The 13,115-nt window shown below is 32.7% G+C and overlaps 1 protein-coding gene across 5 annotated transcripts in view; it reads right to left on the reverse strand.

Annotated features, from left to right (window-relative positions):
- Positions 1–13,115, reverse strand: part of LOC122568882 (RYamide receptor-like) — a 349,767-nt gene that overhangs the window by 22,453 nt on the left and 314,199 nt on the right. For all 5 annotated transcript variants that reach the window (XM_043729151.1, XM_043729149.1, XM_043729150.1 and 2 more), the window contains one exon: positions 5,410–5,669. In XM_043729151.1, coding sequence (XP_043585086.1) covers positions 5,410–5,662 — 253 coding nt within the window. In that variant the 5' untranslated portion in view covers positions 5,663–5,669. The remainder of the gene's footprint in view (positions 1–5,409; positions 5,670–13,115) is intronic.

Here is a 13,115-nt window from a genome sequence, read left to right on the forward strand (position 1 = left end):
GGAAAAGAGAAACCATGCGCCAAATGCGAAGATGTCCAAAATGACAGTTCTTGGAGAAACTAGAGGGAGGAGAAAAGTAGAAAAATGGTCGTGGGAAGGAAGAGAGCTGGAGCCGGTAAAAGAATTGAAGTATCTAAAATCCGAGATATATCTTGAAACAAAATCCAGATGATGATCGGCAGATACAAGAAACGGTGAAGAGAAGTCAGTATAGCAATCGACTTAAAAAGAAGAAGAAACAGTCTTTATCCTAACAATCCCTAAATCTATCACCTACTACGGGAAGATACGGGAAATCTGCTTTTCTCACGTACGACGCTTTCGCTAGCAACTCTCTCCCTCAAGGGTGGCTAGCATCCTTTCCTAACCACCGATATGGAAATTGACCAATTAACAGCAACGTCAATTTCCCTCACCTTTCGAACGAAGGCATCGCTCTACGAATCCGACGATCTCGTACCCTTAGACACACCCCGTCATAGTTTTCCTCTGTGGCATCATCGCGACGGAAAGGCATTCTCTCGTGCGATCTCATTGACGAGAAGGAATAATTTCTTTACGATCAGTGAATAATTCACGTTTTGTTAACCAGGAGTCGGACTTAGATTTTGTGAGAGCGTACATCTGTTATCCCGTTGACCGCGGATTCGTTATCGAACCTAGGATCATTGTCATTAGCGTCTCGAGTATCTAATTACCACGGTTACTTGTCGATATCTGTAACAATCATATTTGCTCTAGTCAATATCTTCTCTATTGCATAACGACAATGTCTAATCACAACGAAGATTCGTTTCACGCCCTTAACCCCAACCCTAATTACAACGCCAACCCGACATATATATATATATATATTCTGTATATGTGTACTTTATGTATATTTGTATTTAATTCATATTTATGTTATGTAATGATAATTTCAAACAAATAAATAAAAACTATAATAATAAAAATATACATTTGGTGCAAAATGTAAATGTAAATATGTGTAAAGAATTCAAAACATATTCACAGAAAGGATTAAATCTAGAGTTACTGTTTTCTTAAAAATAAAGGACTATTTTTGTTTCTAATCTTCCTGTATGATTTTTAAAATTGTATTGTTCTATTCTATAAAGGGAACATTAATGTATACTTTTATATCATTAAATATAAGTATATCATAATTCAAAAGAAGGTAAAGATGAAATAGGCGAAAATTAAAAATTTCGTTTGGATATCAATTGCACAATCTTCGTCACGGAATAGCTGACTAATTTAATAACAAATTATTGACATCATTCAAGAAATTCTTTAATACTTTAATAAATACGTATTCGATAAAATTGTACCTCGAGTAATCTTTGATCGATGATACTGTTATTTTTAACATTAAAATATTATTTTACTATATCATGTTTAACAGCTTGTCGATGCTGTTTTTATGAAGGCCATTCTTTTCAATTAGGGCAAATGAGTCTGTTCAGCAAATTACGTTTACGAAAGATATAGATCAATTCAAATATCGTCCCATGAACGCATGCGAGATTGGATACTAAAAGAAGTCGACATAAAGTAGAATTTTCAGGGGGAAAGTCCGACTTTTTCTCGTTACTACGCATCACGATATAGAGGGTGTTTCACGCAACAAGATACATCTACATCTTTTAAACAATTAAATACAGAGATAATTAACAAAATGAAAATTAGTGCTGGTAAAAAAATTGTATTATATGTCCTTCACTACTTTGATGGATTTGTGCACATTAACACATTCAATTTTTCTTAGGGTTCATATAGCACATTTTTCGTTATGTGCATGATACTGATTCGAATGTAAGGCGCGAATAAAAAAACACGAAATTGTAAAAAAAATATTTCATAACAGATCGTATAAAATACATATGTAAAGCTTTATAACATAGAAGTAGGTATCGTATGAAAATAATTTGTGAATATATAACACCGTAAGTAACGAAAATCGAATCCGTAATGAAAGCGTTAATGCGATTACAAGATGCAATTGCACTTTTCTTTAGAGCGAAATTCTATTTTATTACGGCAGTGATGAGAAGCACATACAAGACAGGAAAAGGAGAGCAATGATAGCAATGAAGAAAACATGGAGCGTGGGAGAAAGAATATTCAAACAGGACTACAAGAGGAGAATGAAGATGTTTGAAGCATTGGTAGAGAGTGTGGCGCTGTTTGGAGCAGAGGTATGGGGTTGGAACATGGAAGAACGGCTAGATAGGATAAAAAGAGGGTACGTGAAATGGATCTTAGGTTTAGATAGGGCAGCACCAAACTATATACTGACAGAAGAGTGCAAGCTAGAAGAAATCAAGGAAAAAGCATTAAAAAGAGCAGCAAGGTACGAGGAGAGAACTCTAGAATCGGAAAAGGAGCTGGTAAAAGAGTGCATAAAGGAAAGAGAGGGAAACTGGGGAAATGGCCAGGAAGGGAAAAGAGCAAGAAAGAGAAAGAAGGAACTAGAAGAGGTGAAAAATGGACGGACACAGAGGGAAGCAGGAGAAGAGCAAGAAAGTTGGACGGGAGACCAAATTGTAGAAGGAAGAAGGAAGAGAGAAACAGAAGAGAGGAGAAAAAGGATAAAGGAATCCAAATATAACAGATACTACAGAAACATAAGCAAAGATGAGATACCAAAGTACTTGGAAGGGAAGATGAAGTGGAAGGACAGGAAAATTATAGCCAGATTCAGGTGTGAAAACGAGACCAAAGCGAAGGAACACTGTAAAGAGGAGGGAGAAGAAAGGTGCAGATTATGTGGAAAGGAAGAAGAGGACCTGAGACATGTAATAGAAGAATGTGAAATAACGGAGGACCAAAAGACATGGAAAAACATTGAATGAGACTGGAGAAGGACTAATGGAATTAAAAGCAATAATAGAGAAGAGAAGGGAAAGGGCAATACAAGACGGGGAGGAAGGACAAGAAGGTAGCACGGCAAGGAGGCAAAAGACCAAAGGACAATAATGTGTAGTCATAAGTTGCAATAGTTTGTAGTCATTAGTTTTAGCGACTAGAGATAAGAATATGCTAAGGAGCGCAATACAATAAATGTAAGAAATGTAAATCAAAAGTTCGTCCAAAGCCGAAAGGCACGCACTAAAAATAAATAATAATACATTTTATTACGAAAATTATACTTTATTAATACTTCTCACTGTATTTTTATATATTTCTATGTATTAATAAAATTACAAAGAACAACTTCATAGTCTTTCTTTTTAATATAACTGTACAATATTTTGTGCATGATTCCTTTGGGACTTAAATTTTTCTTTTAATAATAAATATCTCACAAATTATTTAGTGCTAAATCACTCAATTTAATACTGTTACGTCGTATAGAATGACCTAGAAAATAAATTTATACAAGACAGATTCTAAATACAGTTTCATTAATAAAAAAAAAGCACAGTTACATTTTGCAACCAAATCAATAATAAAAAATACATAAAAGTAAAGCAGAAACGTAGTAATACATAACATTAATTTTTTGTTCTAAACTCTTGTTCCATCTTTAACCAGTTTGAAGATATTACGTATAATGCATACTCACACTTAGTTGCGTGAGGTACCTTGTAATTGCTATTATCACAGCAGAGTCACGAAATTGTTATAGACGATCGGAAGATTTTTTTTAGTTAGGAACAGGCCGATAATTACGGCTCCCAATGGGTATTGGCCATTAATGAAACGGGCTGCAGAGAAGAAGTTTATTGCCACGATAAAAGTGCAGCAGAAACGGAACAAAATTTTCCTGCTGAATCGTCCTGGCTGCACGAAACTTCGAATTATTTACGTTCGTATCAGTATACACTGGTAACGAAGTGCTGGTGAAAATCTTTCGAGAAAGTGTTTCTCGTTGAGAGTTTGCGAAAGGATGGGGGGAAAAGGTAAGACCAGAAGTTAAACATAGACTAGTAGTTATAAAGGAAAGAAATTATTGAAACTCTCGTGAAAAGTTGTAATTTGGATAAGGAAACTTTCCGAATTGTGTCATAGTCTTCTCTCTATGGTCTTCTTTCGTCTTCTCTGTGCGATACGATGCTCGTTTCTAATAATCAACTACATGATCAGAGGGAAATATTAAGTTGCTGTAACTTGTGTTTATCAGCGACAGATCATCCACAAATTCTAACATTGCAAATTTACAACGTTTATCATTAAATTGAGAATTCATTGAAGAGCTTTTGCTATTTTATAAAAATATTCCGATTACATACGAATTTTTCCACTAATTACATTATTTAATGATTTCTCATAAAATAAATTTTTCAAATATTGAAACAATTAATATATTCTAATATTAGTAATTTAATAAACACTGCAATATTTACGAATTATTATTTTTTATATTCTGATATATCTCAAATACGTATCACACACATTGTTATTATTAAACAATGCAATTATTAACTATATATTTGGTCATATTACTTGTGATACGTTATCCATTGGAGCTAAACATAAGCAACATGTTTATGGTTGAGGTGTATGTTGCCCGTGATGATAATAGTGCGGCTTCTGGTTGCAGATGTCGCTGTTGGGGTACTACCGTATTTTCTTTCTATTCAAGAATCGTGGAAGAAAAATCGGAGACTTAGGTCGCCGGGATTCGATCCCGGGTTCCGAACGTTCGCAACCCAAGGCGCTAACCACTGCGCAGCTGTCGTCCGTTGTTAGTTAGCGTCGAATGGCGGTATTTGTGCTGTCGAGTGCCGCCACATAGTGTTTCTCAAATTATAATATCAAGCGGCGAAGAAATTTATTTAACCAATATACGGCAAACAATATAATTTTTATACCGCAGAGATAGAAATAGTCTTAGTTTCGTAGTATTAAAATGTAAGAATCGTTATATACAGTTGTTAATTATTATTTCATTCTCACATTTAATTACTGATTATTATAATATCAAGCGGCGAAGAGAGTTATTTAACCAATATACGGCAAACAATATAATTTTTATACCGCAGAGATAGAAATAGTCTTAGTTTCGTAGTATTAAAATGTAAGAATCGTTATATACAGTTGTTAATTATTATTTTATTCTCACATTTAATTACTGATTATTAGAAGTTAATTAAATAGTTGTAATATATACGTGAGTAAATCGCACAAGATCTAGTCCACGTATTGGCATAATTGCAAGGTAACACTGTATGTGTTGTTCTATGTGTTCCCATGTGTGTGTTTTATTATAATTTATAATATTTCAATTCTATTGGAATGAGAAGCTTCTTTTTCTTTTCAAATTTATATATTTAATACATTAGCATCTTATTCATTATATTGGTTCCAAAAATCAATTAATTTAGCCATAATAAAAGAAAGATGGTAGTCCTTAGATGAATTGATCTTAAAATTACGAAACATTGGAAACAGATGGCGACATACCTCGTTTCTTAAGTTGATCTTCTACCACCACCGCAGAGATCATGAAAACGTTACCGACACTGCCGCCGACAGCCATTGATGCTAACAAAAGAAGTCTCGCCACTCTGGACCATGCGGAGGATAGAGTGACCGGAGAAATATCAAGATCACTGTCTAAGGAGTTTTCCGCTTTATCCATTCTTATTTCTGACTCGATGCCAAGAATTCCAGCCAGAGTGCTCGTTGCACCTGTGTAGGTCGTCGTCGCGTTCATTCTAAAACTGAAGAAATACGACCATTAACAAAATACTAAAAACCAGCATATTGTACTGTCCAGGCAGACAAAGTTTTGTTTTTAAACACGTGAAGTATCTTGATACGTGGCCACGGGACAGTACGAGAAAGCAACACGAACGAATGTGCGAACAGTAAAATTGAAATCGTTTGAAACATTGGCCCATACTTTTTAATTAAAGAGAAAGGTGATAAACACAAAAGAATACTGGCCAATAAAATCACAGCTATATATAGACAAATATCCTACAGCGCCATACTGCGATGCACAGATGTTCCAAATAGATTACAAGGTAAGTATTTTATATCCTTTTACAGGCTAACGGAATTGTGGCCATATGGAAATTTGATTTTCTCCCTTGTGACGTATATGTGAACAGAGTATGTAGTGATTTTTTTGGTAAAGAATTTATCGGAAAACGGCCATTAAATGTTTATTGTATAAGAATAATATGTACATTTTACTGGCCTATTTATTGAAATAGAAATAAATCAATTTATGAATTAATTTAGTATTTTTATTTTAAGAATATCTTATGAAAAATAACTTTATTTTATATCAAATAAGTTATCCGTAAATAAATTCTTATTTCAATTATAACAGGTCAATGATACGTGATGATGAGCAATGGTTACAAACAAGATGCAGACATTGGAGGTGGCTAATGTAGCAGTAAAACGAGAAAGTATAGCATAGAATAAAGACTAATTAGATACGGTTCATCCCATACACATACGGATCAGTGATGTTTATTTATATTAAATATTAGAGATTAATTTATTTTCATTTGTAGAGATTAATAATGTGTTATATTATGGAATGATAACATTAAAGCTGTAATACAATAATTCTACTATTCCTTTAATTTCTATATAATGTAAATAGATAATATTTATATTGTTATACCAAAAATTGCATCTTAGTATACAGAACATATAGAATGGCAAAAATAGTATATAAAGTTACTATAATTAATAATTAAAGATTAATAACATTATATAAAATATTAATATAAACAAAATATATGTGTATACAATTCTCCCATTTTATACTTGGGAGATTAATTTAAAATTGCATTAGTTGTTTGGTTATTTTATATTACTAAAACTATTTTTTTATTTGATTTTGTTTTTACAAATTCCAACGTTTGCATTGAGCATTTCAAAAAAATTAATCGCATTATTACTATGGTTATGCCGGAAATTTTGCTTTCGACAAAACTTCCTGAATTTATTAACAATTTTTAAGATTAACAATTTTTTCATATAATATATATATATATTGTATATATGTATATACAAGATGTTCGGCTGCAAGTGTAAAAAATTTAAGGGGTGATTCTTGAAACTAAAATAAGATAAAAATCCAGAATAAAAAAATTGCGTTTTCGGCTTCGTTTTTTACTTATTGACAATTAAAAATTAGGTGAAGTGTCCCTGTGCGCGAGCAAACCTTTTTACACGGCCGAAAGTAAGTCAGCCTAAGCGACGGCATACACAGGATCCTGAAATCGAACGATACATTGGCAGCAGCTTACCTCGTACAAGTCGTAAAGAAGAAGACTATGATATTTGAAGACGTGAACTATCCTGCGCAATGTTTCGTAAGAAAACTCGTAGATTAAACTAATGTTTAATAAACCTGCTTACTTATTAAGATTCATAACAAGATATCAAAAACTGCCTCGTGGAATTTTCGAGTAAAGAGGATTAATATTTCCGCTGATCCTTTGCCTTCCTAAATAATTAATAAATAATAATATATATAAGCAATGTTTATACAAATTTCATACATGCACCGCGATTGTCCTATCCACGGGTGTCGCGAAGGTGCACAGGGGTATTTCGGCTAATATTTAATCGTCAATAACTACAAAACAAAGTTGAGAACGCAATTTCTTATCCTTGATTTTTGTCTTATTTTAGCTTCAAAAACCACCCCTTAAACACCCTGTATAGTATAGTATAATCCGTATATAATATTTTTGCATAATTACGTATATAATATATAATATAATTCGCATTTAAATATTTCCTTACGAACTAACACGAAATTAGCAAAAGAACGAAAATAAATTTGTTATATTTTTCCTATATGATCTCCATTTATTATAATTTTAAGCTAATAACCTGATAAAAGTAACACATACGCGAAAGAACAGAATTAAATAATAAATACACAAAAATTAGCGATACAAAGGACAAAAGTGTGCTCTCTCATCTCCTGCCTTTTTCTTTTTACATGTACACAGTAGAGCGTGTGACAGAAGGGCCATTGTCCTTCGTTTCCTCTATTCTTTATTTCTCTTTATCTGTTATATCTTCTTCGGAGGAACGTCCATAAAACTCGCGGAATAAAATGGGAAGAAAGCTCACTAGGAATTTGAACGTACGCAAACGTCGATCGCAGCAAAGGACCATCTACAAGTGATGCATTCATCTTCGTCAAAACTGGCCAAATCCCAGTGCAAACAGATTTAATTCCGTACGGCTTAAATGGCCGTGTTTGAGGAAGGCAATCAAGGGAAGCAATTAGCGTACTCGTTGCGATGTAAATCTATCTGATGAAATTCCGTGAAGACAGATCAACAACCTGCTGTTCCATAGCCTTTTGATCAATCATTATTATTCTCCCTTCTTGAATTTAACCTCGATTTCACGCGATCAGAATTCTTCCACTTTAATGAATTGATTTCACGTTCGAACAACAAAGAGGAAAGAAAAGAAAGAAGAAAATTGAACCAAAAGAAAAAAAGGAGCACACGATTCCTTGCTGTTGCACGAAACTTGAAACACGCGCTCCGTGTTTGAAAGCAGGAAGGAAATCGGGTTGTAGCGACTCGATATCGGGTTATTAGCTGCACGGAGGTTGTGAAGATTAAGGCAGACATGCTGACAATCCTAATTGCAAGGTATTGATCAGTGTCTATTACGAAAGTCGATGCCATGTTTTAATAATCATGTGCTACGATCGCTTTACGATGCTCCCTCTCGTATCGTAAATTTTTGGCGTCGTTTCACCGCAATAAAGTCGTTCAATTTTAACAATGAAGAGCATTTTATTATCACGATATGCTCTCTACGCTCTAGTAGACCAAAAGGGATATCTTGCTGGGGAAAGGAATTTACGATTTTTCTTCATTTTATTTTGTTACATTTTATTGATTGAGGAATTATTTTTAATTGCCAGGAAAATTTAAATTGTCAGAAATGTTAAAAATATGTTTAGTGTATGCTATTATCGTCGGCGTTATGTATGTATTTTATCAGTCTTTTGTATGTAAGCATCTTTTATTTATGAGTGTACGTTACGTTATACATTTAAGTATAATTAACAACGTTCGATAATAAGTTTGCTAGATAAATTTAGTTTCAACGCCTATGATATAATGGTAACAATATTTTGTTGCACGGGATTAGCATTCTTTGGTATAATTGAAAAGAATATGTACGAATATAAAGGAGCAAAAATATTGCATACATTGCATGTGCAAAATTAATGTCGAGCTACGTATTACATTTTTAGTTTAAACATACATTCATTTATAAAACATATGTTTATTTAGTAATTTAATTACTTTAGACATAGAATATTTATTTAATAATGTGATTGTTTTAATTAGTTATAAACGTTAAAGGACAATAAACATAGTTTGTAAACAATGCATTTTCATCAGAAATATTATAGCATTGCGTAAATCAATGATAAAATGTATTTACCTATATGATATGGAATATTAATAATGTTGCGTAATTTGCTTTAGCTTGACATATTATTAATTTCCAAACTTGTATATTTGGGTACAAATAAAGGTACAGAAAATTTCCGAGGAACATATACGTGTGCGGTTTTATTAGAATGAATGAATAACTCACATTCTTAAAACTGGCATTGTTAAAATATGTACTTCATACTTGTTGCGCTACTCTTAAATAGCAGAAGTTCTCGTCCAACTTCGATAAAGCTAAAATAAAATGGTACATTACATTTGTGTACCTGCAACAACTTGTTAAAATTTGAATCGATGTAACAATTGCTTTATTCACGATACATTCACAGCGATATTTATCAATCTTGTCGTTCTGCCTTTGATAATATATTTAATTTTGTGTGACGTATTCTTTTCTTTATTTGCACTTATATTACAATTAATGTTACAACAATTATACAAAAAACTTCTTATTCTAAGACTTTTTTAAATATGTTAAAAGGTTTAAAAAATATGCTTTAAAAAGCATTCATTCATTGTACCGATATATAAAAAAATGCAGAATTTTGTGCAAATTTGCAGAAATTTCCATATACTTAGTTGCGTATAAAGTGTGGAAAAATAAATAAGCTGAAGATGATCTTAAATCGAATTGAACCTGTCGTCTATTAATTGCATATAAAATAATTTTCAGCAAATTTAAATAAAATTTTAGATAAAAAGTAACTTAGATTTAATTTCTTCTTTTATAATCTACAAATATTTGTGAAGAATGTCAAGGATACTAGTCAATGAGATTTTTTAAAATTCATCATATACAATATGATACGTATTATCATTCTACGTATAAGCTTGAATTTTATAAAATTAATATTATTACGTATCTATTAAATCATACTTCTACAAAACATAGATTTAATTTCTTCTTTTATAATCTACAAATATTTGTGAAGAATGTCAAGGATACTAGTCAATGAGATTTTTTAGAATTCATCATATACAATATGATACGTATTATCATTCTACGTATAAGCTTGAATTTTATAAAATTAATATTATTACGTATCTGTTAAATCATACTTCTACAAAACATAGATTTAATTTCTTCTTTTATTATTTACAAATATTTGTGAAGAATGTCAAGGATACTATTCAATGAGATTTTTTTAAATTCATCATATACAATATGATACATATTATCATTCTACGTGTAAGCTTGAATTTTATAAAATTAATATTATTACGTATCTGTTAAATCATATTTCCACAGAATTTTTAAAGTTGCAAAATATTTTCAACTTGTAGTCTACGTATTCACTTTACGCAATCTTACGAAATATCGCAATCATTCAATGAATAACAGAGTCCGTTAAAAGCGTATCGTTTTTATTTCTTTTTGGAAGACTTTTGGATCACGTTTTCTTGAATAGATTCGCTCTAAATAGAAACTTTCTAACTAACTACTTTCTAACTTTCTGTGTCGACATGAATCGATTTATGCAAATTTTAAAGGCTGACCGAAACATATTTTATTTCTAGCAACAATAGTGTGGCAGATTCAAATTCAACACGGCCAGGCTTGTAAAGATGTACCCTCGTCAAAATGTCCGTCAAAAAATTCAGTTTCTTTATTCAAAGTAACACCATGGTGTCCGGATAGGTTTACATTTCAGACGAAAGGTGGGAAACCTGTGGTATCGTATGTTAAACCTCTGGTATAGTTTTTTATCACGCGATATTGGATTTCATCGGACCGATGATGAGCTCAGCACAGATCCGTGGAATACTTCACAGGGTATGTGATTGATCGTATTCTTTATATTTGCATATCATTTTCAGCCCATTGGCATACTCGTTATTTTGCAGTATATATGTATGCTGGTCTCGAATACTGATAGATGTGTTCGTGCAAATTGTATGTAAATTTACACGAGAACGGATGTTAATTGACTATTATCAAAGAAAACCAATTCTACTTTGATACGAATAAAAACGAAATTTTTGAAAACTTCAAATTTATGGAGATCGTAATAATGGATGTATATTTGCTTACTTTCTTTTAAGTTTACATTTTCAAAATTAAGTATGTTATTTCCTAACTCATGGTTCTTTTCTTTCCAAATATTTTGGAGCCGTTCTATCTTTATTAAGAACATGTTTTAAAGGACATTTACAAAATAAAAGAACGATCTTTCAAGTCAGTAAATTCATATAATTCACTATTATTTAAAGCTTTAGAAACTATCGATGAAGAGTTTATTAATTAATAAGGCCCTTTTTTAAAATATTATTAATAGACTACATTCGTAGTTTTCATAGCAAATTCATAGTTTTATGGATATATTTAGACGGAGAATTATTTTATCTAGTTGTGGCGGATCGGTAACAAAAGGATGCCGACAGGTAGAGGACATCAACGCGGACGTAACACCTCCAGGCGATCCGGATACCCAACCGTCAACACCAGAGGGCTACTACGACACAACGAGTCTGTCTGTTTCGCTAGCGGACGAATATACAGAGGCATAATACAAATACCGCGAGAGTCCCTCTGCATCTAAGGCAGGGAATACCGGACATAACCTTACTGACGAGTCCACCGGTATTCCCGGAACGAAACGCGGCAAATTCAAAACTGGCGGTGGCGACGACGGGTTTCGACGACGGAGGAGAGGCGTAAAAATAAAAATTATGGCCGATGCTCAATCCGCCATATAGTAAATGCTATAACATGTACTATACTTTGAACATATTATACATTTACTTATTATATACATATTTGCACGTTTATGTTTTCAAAAAAAAAAAAAAAATATAAAAATCCGCAGTTTAATTTGTAATGTTACTAATATTAATTAATATTCTTATTATATTTTTGATTATAATACAATTGAGTTTAATCTCACAAGGGAAAACGACTCAACTTTCGTGTGTATTTATACCGTTGCAAGAAGCATTCTGTAGAATCTGCTCTTTCAAGAAGATATATGAAACGAAAAAGCATAAATCAACACTTAATGTTATGTAAACTACACTTATATACAAACTATGTTGCTTGATACAATCTACACAGGTAAAGAATCTGAAGCAAGTAGAAACTTTGCATGCTAAAACCTGATACTTTATATTGTTCTGGTTAAAGTTTTTTTAAATATTTAACAAATATTTGTCGGGTTGATGTTAGACTTAGGGGTGTGTGACGTATCTTCATTAGGACAAGCCATCGTTGTTGTTCAATGGAGATTATATTTACAATTATACGTACAAATGTTGATTTAACAGAGTTTGACAATTATACGTGGTGATTACACACTCTAGATGTTAAAGACAATGTTCTTAGGTTCAATAACGAATCCACGGTCAACGGGGAAAACTCTTTGTTCAATAGAGTATATTTTGAAACACAGAGTGACGTTAGCTGTGTCGCTCGGTTTCTTTCTGACAGACTGACAAGACGATGTGTGTAAACTCCCCAAGGTGATCACAAGAATAAAAGACTGATACGATCACATTTGTCAATTTCATATTGACCGGGGATATCAACAAAATTCCAGGCGCCGTTACTAGGCAGACCCGTGTAGAGCTGACATTGCTCCTGCCCGGGGCTTGTTTGTTGATACAGCGTGTGCTCTTAACATCGGTACTTCTTCTGTTATGTAAAAACGTTCATCCCGTGACCGTGGCTACGTTCGGCGACCAGTCGTGTCAGTTCGAGCCCAAGAC

The sequence above is a fragment of the Bombus pyrosoma genome, linkage group LG7 (genome assembly GCF_014825855.1).
Source record: "Bombus pyrosoma isolate SC7728 linkage group LG7, ASM1482585v1, whole genome shotgun sequence".
NCBI lineage: Eukaryota > Metazoa > Arthropoda > Insecta > Hymenoptera > Apidae > Bombus > Bombus pyrosoma.